This window comes from Sitophilus oryzae, unplaced genomic scaffold (genome assembly GCF_002938485.1).
Source record: "Sitophilus oryzae breed Bouriz unplaced genomic scaffold, Soryzae_2.0 scaffold_1297_pilon_pilon, whole genome shotgun sequence".
In the NCBI taxonomy this organism is placed as follows: Eukaryota; Metazoa; Arthropoda; class Insecta; order Coleoptera; family Curculionidae; genus Sitophilus; species Sitophilus oryzae.
This window is the reverse complement of record NW_022145945.1, coordinates 251,558-270,775: the sequence shown is the minus strand read 5'-3', so window position 1 is coordinate 270,775 and position 19,218 is coordinate 251,558. Positions and strand designations below refer to the sequence as shown.

At 30.0% G+C, this 19,218-nt stretch overlaps 1 protein-coding gene across 1 annotated transcript in view; it reads left to right on the top strand.

The window, feature by feature from the left end:
• The window catches only part of LOC115874502 (pancreatic lipase-related protein 2), a 36,545-nt gene extending 19,202 nt beyond the window's left edge, over positions 1-17,343 (top strand). Inside the window, exons 3-7 of the mRNA XM_030889650.1 lie at positions 4,297-4,519; positions 13,317-13,506; positions 13,568-13,759; positions 14,113-14,281; positions 16,461-17,343. Coding sequence (XP_030745510.1) covers positions 4,297-4,519; positions 13,317-13,506; positions 13,568-13,759; positions 14,113-14,281; positions 16,461-16,614 — 928 coding nt within the window. The 3' untranslated portion in view covers positions 16,615-17,343. The remainder of the gene's footprint in view (positions 1-4,296; positions 4,520-13,316; positions 13,507-13,567; positions 13,760-14,112; positions 14,282-16,460) is intronic.
• The last annotated feature ends 1,875 nt before the right edge of the window (positions 17,344-19,218 follow it).

The window sequence follows — 19,218 nt, the reverse complement described above, 5'->3', positions numbered from 1 at the left end:
AATGCTTTTGATAAATGAAATTTAGTCAGAGTATTCGTTTGATTTTTGTGTGCGTCAGTGCATTATTAGTTCTTCCAAAATTTTTATAACTTCACCTTATAAATACTGTGCCAATTTTGGGTTTATTAAAATATTTAAAATACTAAAATAGTAGTTTTTTTTAATTGACGACTCTGTGCGTGTGCAGGTGTCAAAATTTTTCCGAAAATTTGTGTGATTTTCCGTAGCCCGATCTTTCAATTATTTTATTTTATATGGTATATATGGTCTATTTTTTAATGGGAAATTTTGAGAAGTAGCAATTTTTACGAGAGATGAGATGAACTTAGAATTAATTTTAAAAATACATATTTGTATTTTAGATGTTTAAATAATATGAATTAGTTGAACTAGTTGAAAGCGAAGAAATATTTCATTTATTTTTTAAAGTAAATGCCAGTAAAAGTAAATATTATTTTTAACCTAATATAAATAATTTTGATTTCTAATTTTTTATTTAAATTTTCCTTCCATTACACTGCATGCTTAGAAAATTAATAAATGTTTATATTTCATGATTTTAAAGTTTGTTGTTAATATAACAAACTAGTTCTGTAATTATTATTATTTAATAAACCAAGGTTGCCACACAAAAAATTTAAAGACTATATTATTTTTAAATAGGATCTAATATAAATAATTTTGACATCTAATTTGTTGTTTATATTTTGCTACTACGTAAAATAATGTTTATATTAAATTGTTTTAAATTTTGTTGTTAATAGGTATAACAAATTATTACTGTTATTATTATTTTTATTAAACCAGTCTTTGCTTAAAAACATTAAAAATCATTTTCCTACATCCAAAATAACAAGTATTATTGCAGTGTAACAACAGAATATTAATAAAAAAAATGCAAAATATATAGACATACTATCCCTAACTAACTAAAGCCAAACAATAATATTCTTTGCTAATATCAACTAATACCAATATATGGCAACAGCGCCCTTCATAATGTATTTTCTGTGTAAATACTAGCACCTCAATAAAAAAAAATAATGTGTCCTTATCTTTATATGACTCCGCAAAAAATCAAAGATGCCGGCTTCTTTCATAGCATTGCTTGTGGCATTGCCATCGACCGCTGTCGGGTTTCTCGGAAAGAAACCTACGTCGCCGGGCGACAACTAAAATCCAGTTAATATTTTGTTATAATCGATCCTGACGAATAAATGAATTTCATAAATGAATGAATTTTATAAATGAATGTTTTTTGCTGCCGAATTACTAGAATACAATATTTCAAGGCAGATGACGATTATCGAATAGATGATAATTTTTATTCGAATAGTTTTCAACGAATGTTTTTTTACTAGCTATCGAATTATTCGAATGAATTGCAACTATCGAATGTTTCGATAGTATTCATTCGATAGTTCCCACTACTAATAATTACTGTAGATATACATAGTACTTGAATAAAATATATTCAAAACCACTTGGTTTAACAATTTTTCAGAACTAGGGCTACAATTTTTTTATTCGATTTCATAATATATTAAAAGAGTAAAACTTATTTGTTTATATAAATACAATCACAATCAAAAGTGTCCTAAATTCCACACACGGACAAATATTTTCGAACTTTCCTCCTATAGCGCTATAAAACCGGAATTTTAAATATATATGCAGTATACCGAGTGCGTCTCAAAAATGGCTCACCCCCTATAACTCTTTTATTTTTTCAGATAAAAAAACGAGATTTGGTATGTTAGTATATGACATAAATTAGGATTGACGTATTCAATTGTTTTCGGTCACTTCCTGTTTCACCGGAAATGACTACAACTTTTGATTTTTAAATGGTATATTTCTACTTTATTCGATAGAAAATGACTCTCTGCATAGAATGACATATTATATCTCAACTTTTGACATATTTGCTCAAAAACAAATTGTATTTTAAATTTAAATCTAGAGTGCCATGGCTATGTTAAAAACACTAATTTTTAATCAAAGAACCTTGCAAAAATAGATTTGATCGTCTAATGTTTTTACTTTTTACTGTCTTATCCTGGCCGGTTAAAAGATGCCCAAATTGTATTTTTAATCATATCTATTTTTTTTCAAACGGAACGAGGGTGGCTCATTAGCATATTTGGAAAAAGCATTTTTACAAATAATTTAAAACCACACACTTGGTATTTCGAGTCAAATTGTGGTTATGACATCACAACCGCATGTTATAATTTCAAATAAACGATATATCCGAAAATGTCAAAAGTTGACATATGATATGTCATTTTATTTATTTTTTGTATTTGGTAGAATAAGAATGAAAGAATAAAAATAAGAATAAAATAAAATAAACAAAAATAAGAATGTAAGTGAAGAAAGTGTAGAAGAAGGTGTAGTTTTGGTATATGGTGCAAAATATTTAATTATGTTTATTTCATAAATATTTCTCGAAAATAAAAATGAAATGGTTTCACCTTGTATGTGTGTTTTAATAATTTTGTTTGGTTGATCGTATATGTTACAGCTGGTTGCTCAATGATTTGATAATTGGGTTTAACCAGCGACCAGCGAAAGTATCTTAAGCGAAATTACATGTGTAAATTAGCGCTATTACGTGTTTGTTTCCATTAAAGTTTAGTTAACAGAAGGAAAATAAACAAACAGTATATCATTAAATACATAACCAATCAGAGTTTTGTGTGATTTGTAGCTGATCTACTTGCTGATAAAATGTAATAAGTAAATTGTAAAAGTGATTATACAATTTCGTAAAATGCTCCTATTTACAACTTTTCTGCATGGTAACATTGAATCACAACCTATTCATAACCAGCCTGTCGACTTGCGATCATATTTTGTGTACGAGGACAGGCACAGCAGGTAGAACGAAAATCCAATCTCTCCAACCAGTCGGGACAAAAAATACAATTTACCTGTAAATTATTATGATGCTGTTATTCATTCAGATTGTGATTCAGTCCAATGCAATGTAATGTGAACCTTATTGTCTATTTATAGACATACTTTCATGATTTACATATTTCACTTTGTATTCTTAAAGAGAAATTGATTATATAATGTCAAAAATTCCGTTATTTATATTTATTTTGCATAACTTTCATCGAATTAGTAAAAGATGCGATACTAATTACTCAATAAGTCCGGCAATAGTGCGTCGGTCATGTGTTATCCTAGAATAAAAAACTTGAGAATTTTGTTGTTGAAAGTGCAAAGTTAAAGTATGTATGAGGATGTACTTCCGGAAAATATTTTAACTTCTATAGGGTGGCCCAAAAAAGTATGAGTGGATCTGGATGATTTTTTCTAAATGGAACACCCTGTATATTACTGCATTCTTGACTTCCTTTCAGAACACTTTACATAATCCTAAGATATGAATAAATATGTTTTGATTAGTTTCAGAGATATTAAAAAATAAATCAAAAATATATAGTTTTCAACCCTTCTTAAAAAAAATATTAAAAATACAGGAACTGTTCTGAAATCAAAAAACTATAATGGCTATTTACTTTAGATGGTCTGTTCTTATTTTGCTGTAAATTTGGTAATCGTAAATCATACAGGATGTTCAATATTTTACGCCAAACTTTCAAAAATATAAAATAATTTTTCTTCATTTTTTTTTAAATGGAACACCCTGTATATTTTTTTATTTGATGGAGAATTAAATGAACATTTTTTGTATTGTATGTATTTCAAAGCAAAAAATGTTCATTTTTTAATTCTCCATTTATTGAAAAAATAATAGACAGGGTGTTCCATTTAGAAAAACAAAGAAAAATTATTTTATATTTTAGACAGTTTGGCGTAGAATTTTGAACATCCTGTATGATATACGATTTCCAGATTTATAGCAAATTAAGTAGAATACAGACCATTTATAGTAAATATCTAATATAGTTTTTTGATTTCAGGATAGTTATTGTATTATTAATAATTTTTTAAGAAAGGTTGGAAAATATACAATTTGTATTTATTTATTAATATCTCTTAAATTATCGAAATATATTTAATCATGTCTTAGGATTATGTAAAGTGATCAGAAAGGAAGCCAAAAATGTAATAATATACAGGGTGTTCCATTTAAAAAAAATTATCCCGATCCATTCACACTTTTTTTGAGCCACCCTATAGAAGATAAAATATTTTCCTGAAATACATCCTAGTACATAGTTAGGTTTGCACTTAATCAAAATTCCCAAGTTTTTTATTTTAGGAGCTACAGATGCCCGACGCACTATTGCCGGACCCTGTATATAAAAATCCTTACAGGAGAACACAAAAAGAACCCGAACTACTAGACACAACCAAAGAAGACTCCTTGTACAATAGTCAATTCAACAGGAAGTACCCGACCAAGATAGTGGTGCATGGTTTTGGCGGTGGGAGGAACTTGTCTCCCAGTACTGACATGAGGGATGCTTATTTCTACAGGGGGCACTACAACGTCATTATAGTCGATTATGGGACGCTTGTCAAAGAACCATGTCTTAGTGTAAGTCAATTAAAATATAAGAATAATCTAACACGCATGCTCATTAGGGTTTCCGAAACCGGAGCTGTGTTTTTCGGAACAGGGTCTCTTAGAAACCGGAATTTCCCGGTTTTTTCGGTACTTTCGGTACTGATGTTGTTTGTTCAATGATGGTGCAGTTCATCAATCAGAAAGCAAGGGATGGTTTTTGGATAACTACACACTAAACAAGTAATCAGTCATGAAAAAATTAACATGAACACAAGTAAAGAAAAAAGTATAGGTAACTTAAATTTCACATCAAACAACATAGACCAACTTAACTGAATTTGAGACAAAAGCCCTAAAATATTAAATTAAAAATGCAAATATCTATTAACACATAACATAATAAATATTATAGGAACTTCAAAAGAGAAAAGGAGGAAGAACAATAAGAAATAGCATCATTACTTATTCAGAAGAGTTTGATTTCAACCGCTAGAAAGTATCAAAGGACTTTTTCACGTAACAAAAAAAATATTTTTTAATTATTGTTACCGAGGCCCGGTTCTGTGATGGGCAAAAAAAGATCTGAACCCTAATTGGTAGTATTAATTAGAGTTTCCAGAAACGTACTAAAATATTTTCGTTCAACGATTGTGGAGTTCGTCAATTAGCAACTTCTGAAAAGTAAAACCGATAAAAAATTGAGTTTCAAATGAGAATAATATCAAATTATTAAGTCATGAGAAAGCAAACATAAAAACAAATAATAAACACAAGCGAAAAAAAAAAATACGAGGTAGAACGAAAAAGAGATAGCTTAAAAGTTACATCAAATAACATCAACCAACCACGAAACCAACTTAACTAAATTAGAAAAAACACTTAACATTTTCAATTAAAGATGCAAATGTCTATAAAAACATAACACAAAAAAATATACATTTAGCAATATTATACTAAATAATAAAATAACATATTTAAACTTCAATAATTGCTAATAAACATTATAGAAACTTCAAAATAACTAACAGTAAAGTAAGAACTGTAGAATATGTATCAAAATCACGTAACAAAAATTTGTTTTTAATTATTATAGTCCCGAAAGTACCGAAAGAACCTGGAATTAAAAATGTTGAGTTCCGGTTTTTGATGTCTTGATGGTTCATACATATTGGAAACTACCCATTGATTATTAAAAATTGACATCTCGTCACTCATCCGCATGGAATTTTAGTAATCTATATGTAATTCAAAAGTTTACAAATACAGTTATTAAGAATACGCACATATGTCATAAGTTAATAATGCCCATTGAAATATTGATGGTGACATACTTTTTCGTTGCATCACCTTTGTTTAACCAAACGTTTTATTATATTCCAATTTTCTTTTACATATGTGTCGTTGCCCAAGCTCTCAATAAACCATTTTGAATGTTCATAAATCAAATTTTATTTGCCAATAATAGCAAGTGACTTTTGCAACAGTTACTCGTGTTTTTTTTCTGTCTCTCATCTACAACAGTTAGAATGAAAGTTGTTTTTGCCATTATGATAAGCCTTACCTTAGAAATATACAGGGTGGTCCGAATGGTTATCAGGAAACTTTGACAGCATATTTTGCAGATAAATATATGGTAAAAGTTCGTGTAGAAGTTTCATTTTTATTTCGATTTTTTTCCAGATAGTTTCTGAACTAATATCGATATTTCGATGACAATAAATAGTGTCTGGGATATGTCTGGGTGTTTTTTTACATGACAAATGATGACAAATTTGATTAAGATGTCAATATGACTTCTACTTGTAGGCGCAACCCAAGGATACTATAGTCTGTCCAACGAGAAGATCCTTGACAGTGATAGATGTGTCTGTCATTTTAATTTCAAAGTAGTTTATTTTATTTTACAAAGAAATCAGTTGGTACAACTGGAACGCATAGCAGGATATATTTAAAATTTGATTGACAAGATGACAAGTGATTACTTCAAAATATTGTGAAAAAAACTGTATAAAACTGAAAAAATGTAATCGAGTTATTTTATTTAATAAAAACGGTATGTGTTAATACAAAACAAACAAGAACAAGACACTACATACCAAAAAATAAAAAAAGAAGCTATTATTTACTTTCAAGCTTTATGAAACTACCCGCATTTATGATTATGTTTATCAATATAACTTATGTACAAATATAAATTTGTAATATTCCACATGAATAAATAAAAGAACATAGGTAAATAAAACAAACTATTTTATTAATAATAACACCTACCAAATTTTATACCTTAAAGGTTGATTAATTAACTTTAATCTTAATTTTTTAAACCAGTACTTTTTGACATTATTTTTTTGCAGTACTAAAATCCATTATTTACCTATCGTGTGATGTCGTCTACTCCTGTTTTTAGTATGTGTTTAGTTTGATCCTTCTACCATATACGAGATGCACTTATCTACGACGAAATGGTATACAAACTTTATCGATGGCAACTTCATTGGTGTACAAGACTTTCTGCCTGGGCAGCGAGTATTAACCATAAACTGTGCTTTGGGTCTACAGTTAATTTTCACTCGATTTTTCCTCCACTTAACTTCAAAAGACACAAAACACACGTAATAATAAGAATCAAAATGCATCATCTTCCAAAACGCAGGGTATTTAACAAAAGTTGACACAAAATTATAACTTATAATTTGGCAAGACTTTGACAAGCGTCAAAAATGACAAAAATCTAAAGGCGAGTTCATACGCATACGTCCGTTTGTCGTTCATCGTTCCGTCAAACCAATAAAATTGAAATACGAGCTGTCATTTTTTAAATAAACCAATAAAACTGGTTAAAAACAAGACACGACGCATGACGGATTTATATTTAAACCCATCCATAGATAACTTAAAAATTATTAGAAACTTTTTTTAGTAAAATAAATAAATTGGTATGGGACGTCATCTGCTTTTCTTCTGTCATCGTCTGTCGAAATCTTACCTGAGAAAAAAAAACAGAGTATATATAGAGATAAGGATAGTTCGATTCCTATCTTCCTGCACTGTCAGTTTTTTTACGTCATCTACTGACCGAGTTGAAGTTGGCGCTAAAGATTTTAGCCAGTGACAGTTATTAAGTTTGCATTTGACGGACGAGCGCACAGTGCGTTGGAAAATAAATTTAGCGGGACAAAAGCGTTTGGTTAGAAATAAGCCAAAAAATGTGTACTGATAAGAATAAATAGTAGACATTCCAATTGATACAAAAATGCATGAATATTCTTTGTATTTCGATACATTTTTATCAACCAAATTTGGTCGTTTTCTGCTGAGCAAGGTAGAGATCATACGAAAACAAAATATTTGCAAGTGCTTATACATTTTATTAGAAAGCCAAATTATGTTGAAGATTGCCAAAGGTATGTACTTTTCTACTGTATGTATATTATTTGTTAAAATTCTTCGTGCCTTTGTTCTGCAGATATCAAACTTTCACTTTTTTTTCAAATATCGATATATTGAATGATGTAGATCTTTTGAGTTACCAATAGTTTCCAACACAGGTAGTCACAGTCACAGGAAGTTCAAGCTTAACAGGTGAATACCCAAAAAGATTCATTTCAATCGGATAGTATAAAAACAAAACAACTCCATCAAAAGGCACTTAGTTTAAAAAATTGTCTTAGGTACTTACTATATATGAATTTACAATTACCAAGTGTTAAAATTAAAATTAAAATATCTATCTTATTTATTATTTTCAAAATAAAATATATTTTTTAAAATAAATTATCGAGGGTGTCACAAGATTACAAATTAATTAAAAAAAAACTGCTAAAGAGTTTTTTGATATCATAATTTTATGTATTTGGCAATAGTTTACAATACGGTTTTTGTGTGTCATGTACGAATAAATATCATAGTTTTATTATCTTGTATTTATTTATTAATAAATAAATAAATTTAACCATATAGTTGCTATATATTAGACCATTTGCTACGTTCTTAGATTTTAAGTCCCAAGTTTTGAGATTTTGTCCCGCTAGAATAACCATCCGCCGCACTGTGGAGCGCTGGTCAGCGCGTGACGTAGCATTCCACGGCGACTACGACAGCGGCGATTTGACGCGATCGAACAGTCCTTTAGAATATATACAGTCCTTGGGCGCAACCTACATATTTTTCAACGGTTTTGAAGAGTAACAACTTTTCGTACGTACCTGTATTACACCACCATGGTAAAAATGTACGTTTTCACTTTTTTTTTCTCTTGGTAAAAATCGCATCGAGCAACCGTTCCCAAGATATTTAGAATCGAAGAAATCAACACATCATTAACAGAAAATAAACATATTAAGTAGATATTAGACTGAAATCATAATTTTTTATCCCGTATTATATTATATCGTGTAAATTTTACTAGTGCCACTATGAAATGCACTGCCCTGTATATGACAATAGGCGTGACAAAATAAATCGCTTAAATATCAACATTGCAATCTTTCTTTGCGTGCAATTATTTTGCATCATGCATTTTTCAAATTCTCAAGTACTAATTACAACTCTTGTTTAAACTAGCTTGGGGCATTTCTTAACTTTTAATATTTACTATTGTGGTAGAAATAGCTTTCTATAACAAATAAGTACGATTGTGATCGTTTAAGAGTGAGAAATTCAGAAATATACGACCACTTCCATAAAAAGTAACAGCAAAGAACAGAATAGGGGCTTGGTATACAGAGTGTTTCTGGCAGACCCTGCATTATTTGAATTAGTCTGAGAATTACGAAATGTAGATTGGTGATTTTCTGAATATTAATCTTTTCAACGTCTAATGTCATCATCAAAATATCTTAATATGATGAGACTTTCAAAAATACCAGAAGTTTCAGAATCAGGGTTGGCATGATATACATATATCAATGATACATATCGGATATTATGTTTCTGGAGTTGAATTATATTACCTGTTAAGTATTTGCACTTATTTCTGGGACACCATGTATATCGGATATATATCCGATATTTGATATATTGATATATTGATATATAAATATCATGATATTTGCCAACCCTGTTCAGAACAATGGTGTTTAAAGAAATAACCTCTATAAATACCTGTTTTCTTGAGAGACATCAATCTCTACTTGTAATTATATCTATCCATTGAGTATTGATAAACCCATGTTGTATTTTGTAAAACTGTTCAAAATAAATAAACCTTACATCAAAAAGTACGTATTTGTGTTTAAACACATCCGGCTTTGTGGCAGAATAAATACTTTTACTCAAATTATATGTGAAATTACAGTATGATCGCAATAAAACGCCGTGAAGTTGGCTTGGAAATAAAAATTGATGACATTCGCCAATATTTTTTATATAAAATAACAGATAGCGATCTCATTTGCAAGTCAGCTTTGACGCCGTTTATTTTTTCCGATCGTATAACATTATTTTAAATATTTTTTCGATAGTTATTTAAAAGTTAATATACAAGCACTGTATTAGCGTGAATATTCCAAAAATTCGCCAAAAAATGAGACAAAATCTATATATGAAATGTCTGAATCTGAATATAACAACTCAGAGAACATTTTAAGTTTTTAGCAGTCACATCGATTAAAACCAATTAAAAAAAATAAGTATTTTAGCCAAATAATAACAGAGCATTATTAATTCATTGTCTTCTATATTTTTTAACATAAAATAAGCATTAGGCAACTTTCTAAATAGATAAATAATGGACTGTCATTATCGCTTCGGTGACAAATCGCACTTTTGCAATAATTACTTCGATATTTTGACAGCCAGGAAGTTCATTTGTGACACCCAGTGAAAACTACGTATCGAAAAATTCGAAAATTTCACTGTAATTAAATTAAGTAACGTTTTAATTCCATTTCCGGTAGAAGATACGAATTAAAATGTAATTAATAGAAAGAAATTACATCCATTAATAGTCCCTATATTTATGATCAATTCATTTGTAGACAATAATGTATTCCTAAAAAATCAAAATTTTATTTATTTTGTAATGTTTGTTGTTTGGTTTATCTTTAATGTAGATTAAATTAATAAGTATGAGATGGGTTTTGGCCTATTCCATTGCGACCATTACAGTCAGTTTTTTGAACAGGCTGCCTGTGCAAATCTACAGCATATTTTTTGGTTAGTTTATTTAATGATATAACCGATAATGTACACACGGCTTTGGGTGCCGATTGTCGTGCACAGAGTCTATAGACTCTGTGATTGTATAAATGAACAAAGAGAAAAGAGCAAGAATTTTCCCAAGCGCATGAAGTTGAGCTCCGGATTAAGTGGATAGGTAATAATTTTCTCTCCCCGACTTACAAGATTGCCATATCGATTCACTTCTAGACATGTAGGTAAATGATGACTAAAATAAACGACCCAAGATTTTCTCTTGCCGACCAGTATATTATCGTAGTCTTAAAGAAATTAGAATAAAATAAACTATGTTAAAAATTTTCATGTATACTACTGAAATGAAGATAATATATCTAAGCTAAATGTAATCTATTACAGTTGTAGTAAAATGAGTAACTAATTGTCGAAAATTCAGATCCAACCCTATATGCGACATTTTTTTGAAACGTCTACTTATGCGGTTTGAAATTTTGATGCAAAATCTGGCAATACCGCTCAGAAGAAATGTACCCACCCATACCCACCCAACTTTTTTCTCTTTTTAATACATTTGATTTGCCATTAAGCTGCCTACATCACTGTCTTACACGTTAAAATCCTATACACAGAGTTGGCCTGTCCCGATCGGTATATTCCAAAAGATTCAAAATTTTATTTATTTTGTAATGTTTGTTTTTAGGGTTCCGTACCCAAAGGGTAAAAACGGGAACCCTATTATAAGACTTCGCTGTCCGTCCGTCCGTCCGTCTGCCACAAAGGTCTATCTTATAAACCGTTATAGCTAGACAGTTGAAATTTTTACAGATAATGTATCTATGTTGCCGCTATAAAAACAAAAACTAAAAACCAAATTAAATAAATGTTAATAACTTAAATTCTTACTTAAAAAATACATTTATATACATATCCATAAGAAAAAAAAGAAGAAAAAAGAAGAAACTAAAAACATCTATATATTTCATGTAGTTACCTATTAATGAAAATAACACCAAGACATCTAAAAGACAGCGCTCTTTTCGCATTAGATGTTGTTCACTTACAATCATTTAATTTTGATATTTTTAAATGTTCTATAATTTAGAAATATTTTGTAAACCTGTGGTAAAAATATTATACTTAATACGCTTAATGCGCAAGAAAAAGAAACTAAAAATTATCCTAAAGCTTCTAGATAAGATGGATAATATATTTAAGATGGATTTAGCAAATGGATAAAAATCTATAATAAGTTTTAGAGCCTCAGGATGCTGTTCTATTTTACTTGACAGAAGTCTTTAGTGATCTCTTACTATATCCGAGAAAATTAGTAGAAGGTGCATGACATTCTTGATAAAAGTTGTTGACTGAATGTTGATGCATCATAGACACATTTTATATTAACAATAATTATTCAAAATTAATGAGATTTCTAATAATATTAAATTTAATGTCATATAAGCACAAAACGAATAAAAACTTTGGCTTAATTGGGAAAAGCTAGTTAAAATTACACATTAAAAAACTTTGAATACCTTGTATATCAAAAATTAAATTGAATAAGAGAAAATATATTACCAGTTTCCTTCTTAAAACTAATTTAAAATATCCAACAACAATATTTTACGGCACCTAAGAAACACCCAGTAATATACTGTCATACGTAATTTATTTTGGGAAACTAAATCAAGGTTTTCGGGAGAGTTAGGCAACCTAAAGGGTATTTATGGGTTAATGTTGGTCATGAAACTTCGGAGTTATGAAGAAAAACGGCTAATAATTGTAACCTACATCATATTTTTTGGAGCAATTTGGAGCGTTTTGTATTAGCTTACCTAAAATGTGATTTTAGATTAAGCAGTTCTTAATTACATCAAGGTCTTTATTGAATTGTTTTGTGGTACCAGGGAAGTCAAAACCAGAATTGCCATGGGAGAAAACCGTTGAAAACATTGTACTTTCTCAGAGTACCATCAGTTTTTAAACGCACTAATTTTATTTAATCAAAATATTTTAGCTTCAGCTAATAATCTTATAAGCTCGAACATTTCTTATGAGGGATTAATAATGGGCCCGTTTTTATTCAAAAATATTCACGATTCTGAAAATATGAACTATTAGAAAGTATACGAGTGAAATTGTAATTAAAAAAAAATACTTCTGATATTTTGATTTTTTGTCGCTATTGGGAACTTCTGCATCACTGTGCGTCGTCATGAAAGTAAACTATTACAGGCAATTTTTGCATGCTAGAAAATAAACCTGAAACGCTGCAGCTACCGTCTACACGTACCAACTTCTGGGTGCAATATCTGTGCTCTCCCGCGACAGTTATAGCTGCAGCTGTACCATAACTGCATTGTTGTCCTATCCACACGCACTATTTTGTTTGGAACGTCTTGAACTGTTCAAAACGTAACGTCTCTACCCGACTTTACATTCTCTAATCGTATTCTTTTTACATATTGTAATAACTTGGAGACTGAATCGTCCATATTGCTCTTTGCCAATGTCTTTATTATGGCCTTCTACAAAAAACCCTGATTTCGTCAGGCTATAGAGCATGTTCTGCCTTTTTCTGTTCTGATTGAGAAAACTTGATTTGCATCAGCTTTAAATACCAATTAAATACCTATGCTGTTAGTAGACATACTACAGTTTTGACGAAAATCACTAAAATTATCTTTTGCAGCAAATGGAATGGGCTCCCAGATTCTGTGCCAAATGTATAGCTCAATTAATCAGATATTTATCTCAGCATCCCAGAGGAATAAGGGCAGACGACATGCACCTTATAGGGTACAGCATTGGAGCTCACATATCGGGATTGGTGGCCAATTTTATCGATAACGACTTGGATGGAAAAATTGGAAGAATAACAGGTAATTTCTTTGTGTATTTAATTTAAATTTCGTAATTAGTGTTGAATGATGTGTTTTTTAGGTTTAGATCCAACGATATTTTTCTATATGGGTCAAAACTCATCCAGAGATCTGGATGCAACAGATGCACATTTTGTTGATGTGCTGCATACAGGCGCGGGGATTCTAGGACAATGGGGACCAACAGGACATGCGGATTTCTACATTAATGGAGGGTCTAGTCAGCCTGGGTGTGGTAGTGATACTGTTTTTAGTAAGTTTTAGTGATGAGCAAATTCAAGAACGAGACCGAGAACCTTGCGAAATCTTGCACTGGTCAGTCTTTGTCAGTCTGGTTACTCTTGCTATTTACCTGGTAATCGATAAAAAAAACTACCGGGTGCGTCTCAAAATTGGCTCAACCCTATAACTTTCTTATTTTTTCACATAAAAAAACGAGATTTGGTATGTTAATATATGACGATATTTTGAGACGCACCCGTATTATATAAAATACTGATAAATTAAATAACATATTTAAATGCTGCAACCTTTTTTAAATCTAGTAAATCTGGAATTCTCATTATGGTATAGATTTTTATTAAATTCCTGTTTGGTTTTTTACAGAGACTCTGGCATGTGATCATACAAAAGTGACACCATATTTTATAGAATCTATAATAACGAAAAAGGGATTTTGGGCATATCCATGTCCCACTCTATTGAGTTTTATGTTGAACTGGTGCCAACCTGAAGAAACAGACTATGTTTTGATGGGAGAACATGTCTCACATGAGTAAGTATTCTTTTGTATCATTTTTTTAGTAGAAATACTTGTTTTTTATGTAAAAGATTGGCGATGATCACCAATCACATAAAAAATATCAATAAATAAAAAATATACTTTTAAAGATATAATCACTAAACTGTAATATAAATCTACGTTAAATAAATAGGTATATATTTAACCCAGATTTCTATCTATTCTTAGAATGAATATGATTGTATAATAATAAAAAAATTTTCTTATATATGTATATGCATAATACAATTATGTATTCCTTGAGAACATAAATTTACTAGTTCTCATTAATGGGTTCAAGTCAACTGAACTATAATCATAATCATATTTATGTAATAATACCCAAGTAGCATTTTCACGACTTGCGACCACATGTTTACTAAACACAACGTTGGATTAGTTACAAAAAATAGTTAGCTCCCTACCTTGGGTATTAAAATAAATTTAAACGTTTTTATAACGTTGTGCCGACGTTGGATTAGTACTACAGCAAAGTAGAAGCTTCTGCGACGCGGAATAAACGTTGTCTTGTAACCTTTTTTGCTTAAGTGATCTTTAGGTGATTCGGACAACGTAGTTACAACGTTGGACAATATAGAGTTTTCCAACGTCGGTTTCAGGACCTATCCCAACGTTATGCAAACATCGTCTGTTTTACTAATTCCAACGTTGTTTAGATTTCCTTATTCTTACGTTGGTAGGACGTCGAGTCACTACCTTTTTGCAACTGTATTGAACCATAACCTTAAATCTTAAATTTTCACTTCATTGTTTTGTTCAGTCAGACAGTTCAGTGCTGTTTTTGTTTTTATAAAAAAAACTTAATTAAAATGGGACATAAGAAAGGTACATATAAAACTAAATTTAAATATACATCGACATATATTATCGATAGTTTATCCACTCCCTCGTTTATTTAGGTTATAGAGGGCGGCACAAGCTAGACTCTAGGATGACTAAATTAGGCAATCTTGCGACTAGTATACTACCTGTTAAGGCCGAACTGCGACTTTATTAGTCCAGTATGCGACTACTCGAACTACTCCATCTTAATCTCCAAAACACCAAAGTGAAAGCCGCCATGTTGTTAAATAAGAAAATGTTTTGTTCCTAAAATAGCAATTCCTGCTTTTTGAATACATTAACTTGAAATGTTTGACCCTAAAAAACACGCGGAAACAATTTTTTCGACTGCAAATAAATTATTCTTATTTTACTAAAAAAAAAAATTCAAGAAATTTTTTAAAATTTCTTTAATTTTAAGGCCCATTAGTATTTTTCAAAGTAGAAACAATACATTTATCAATAAAGTTGTTTGCGTTTAACTTTTTTGCCTTGGGTAACGAGTTACAGAGTCGGTTAAAGTGTTTCATTAATTATGATCTTCAAACATCCTCCACACTTAAATACTTTTGTTTTGTTTTCCTTCACTGCCATCTGACATATGTCTCTAACTAAATCATAAAAATAATATTTTTACTATAATTATCCCAATTTAGGATAAAACGCGACTTAGACGCCATATTAGTTTTGTATTTCTGTGAATTAGGATTTTAAACAACGTTGCAGTTTGTACTAAATTAGGCTTCTAGCCAACGTCGGTATCCAACGTCGTTTCGACCCAAAAATTATTCTCCAAACTAGTGCAGATTAGGGTTGGCACGAGGTCGTGCCGACGTTGCGCGCGCCGACGTTTGGTCGCGTAACACAACGTTGTCCCGACGTCCAAATGCTGCTTGGGTAATTCATTGACAGAATTAAATACCGGGGAAAGTCGCTTAAATTATACCGGCCCCTAAATTGTATCTCTTCAATATCTGGTTTGTAAGTTATATCCTTACCCTTGTTTTATACAAGGGTTATAGATACCTTATACCTAAGATATTTTTTAAGTACTTGTAGAAATAATACATATCAAACACATATATTTGTATCTCTGCTCTAATATTTCGATGACTTATGGTAAGTGTTTTTTGTATGACTTGAGGGAATGTAATTGAAGATGACTGATTTTGAGAAGTGTGATTTTTTAGCTTTTGAGCAAAGATACTACATATTTTCCAATACGTTTTCTGTAGGATTCCTATCATAAAAAATTGTATACTAATGCATATCAGACGTACTGATATATCTTGTTTAAACAAAGAGTAATGATAAAAATATGATATTCCAGTGCCCGTGGTATCTACTACGTCAGGACGAAAGCTGACCCACCATGGGCTTTAGGACCACCATTGGATATTAAACAGAAACTAGCTAGAAGAGCGTTGCCAATATTGAACAGATTGAAGAAAGAACTATCTCCAGATCAACAACAAAATAAATAATAATTCTGATTCATCCAAAACTCTTTGTAAATCTGTATATATTAATTTTAAACGTATAAAAAAAGTATTCCCTATCTGCAAAAACTTGATGATAGTGGTATCTATAAAAATATTTTTAGTATGCTGTTTTAAATTGTGCTTTAATTATACTTTGTGAAATATTAACAGTAGAAATCATAGCCTTATTAAGCCCCATACGTTCATGTGTCCATGCACGCATAGTGTGTATGATGCGGTTTCGTGATATTTCTTTTGATGCGGTTTGCCCAAAAATTGATATTCTGCCGAACTTGATATTCACTACTCATCGCATCGAGGTATTGGTGCATCAAATCGACGCATCGGCGAACCGCATCAGCGCATAGTGAGTATGGAGCTTTACTGCTATTTTCATAAATCATGAGAATGAAAAAATATTGGTTTCATTCGATGAGAAATATATTTAATATTTTAAACTTTAGTTTCAGAAACAATTTAGTTTTTTTGTCTGTAGGTTACTAGTTAAGTAGAGGTAGGCATATATATAAAGATTTAAAAATATTGAAATGTATAAATCTTGCAAAATTTGGTTAAACATGATACTGTAGTATATATTATACAATAGAAAATCCATCTTGCCCTATAGACTATTTTCAAATTTTTTTATAGATAAATAAGTTAGTTTGTGGATGGAATAATATTAATTTATTAACATATCAGAATATAATATTGCAAAAGATATTGTTTAATATTTAGATAAATAGATAAATCTGTGATTATAATTTTATATATTTATAACAAATAAAAATATAAAAATATTATACTCTTTTGATTTCTTTGAAATACCTCCCTCATTAAAAATGTGTTCAAATCAGCAATAATAAATAAGAATTAAAAAACCTTTTTACACTTGATATGTAAATAAAAGTTTTAAATTAATTTGACCTTTAACTTTGTTCGAAAAAAAAACGCCGTCAAAGTCTGCTGGGGAATGAGAATCGATGAAAATTTTGGCGAGGTTTTTCTCCAGGTTCTTTATTTTTTAATGGCGCTTACTGATCTTAAGAAGGTTGTAATTTATTTTTATATTGAGCATAAATGATTTTTAAGTAGGTGTACAAGGTGAGTCAACGATAGAGTAAAGTCCATTATCTCATTTGTTTCGAGGTTTACAAAAAAATGTTTAATACAAAAGTTATAGGGATGGTTAAGGTACACATTTTAAAATTATTATACGGTATACAGGGTGCTTCAAAAAAGTGTGGCGAATATAACATATGTTTTTTTAAATGCAACACCCTATTTTTTATTTTATTCTTAGATTCTGCGTAAAATTCCGTAACTTTCTTATATATAATGTTATATACCTAAAATTAATAGTTTTTGTTATATTTAAATTTATTCAAACAAACGTTAGATTGCAATATGATGAAAAATGGTCAATGATGGCATTGATTCTGAAGTTGGACAACTAAAATTTGGAAGGAGAATTTTATAGAGATATAGAAAAAGACCTATGTAAAGATATTTTAGTTAGATGTTACAGGGTGTTCAAAATATATTTATGAATTTCAACTACTTAAAATTAAGAAATTTCAATTTTTTTAAATGGTACACCCTATATATTATCATTTTTTCTGATAGATTTTACAAAACTCTTCAACTTTTATTAAGTATGTCATATACCTATTTTTATTACTTTGCTATTTATTCCAATTTTTTTCTATTTTTACCGATATTTTTAATACAATTGCGCTATAACATCATAGTTACCACGACAAAAAGTAACAATTATAACAATTTCATGTCAGTTAAGCAAGTTAAAAACAAAATTTAAATTTGAGTTTAATTTGTTGTAATAAGTATAAATGGTAGAGGTAATAGTTACAGATTTTCTGGAAATGAATTAGTCAATGTGACTGATATACACGGACAAGCCTAGAAAAGCACATTTTTTGATTCAGTACCATATATTATATAGTACTTTGCTAACTACTATAAGAATAGATGTATATTATCTAGAAAACATCTTCAGTGAGTAATGAGACGGTTTCGCGGCAGTAGTAATATTGGCTATACCAAATGAAATATAAACCAGAATTACTACGAGAAAAAACTGTAATATTGGCTATACCAAATGAAATATAAACCAGAATTACTACGAGAAAAAACTTCACTGTATGTCGAAGAAAATTTCTGTATTAGTAGTCTTCAGCAATTAGGTAATCTAGTATTACCCTAATCTGTGGCTATTCGCTCCGACGAAAAATCCCAAGTGTCATCTTTCGTAATACAGAAATACACCAAGAAATTCACTACTGCGATTTAGTTTATTTGAGTAAAGTTAATTAATTTTAACTAATACCAGCAATTGCAACTAACTATGAAGCTACTTGTTAAAAGTAAGTAATAAATAGTTTTGTTTTGTTATGGTAACTATGCTTTTATAGGGTAATTGTATTAAAAATATGGGTAAAAATAGAATGGAAATAAATCGCAAACTATTAAAAATAGGTAGGTATATGACATACTTACAGGGTATCATTTAACTAAAATATTTTTACATATATCTTTTTTTTCATCTCTATAAAACTCTCCTACCAAATTTTGGTACTCCAACTTCAG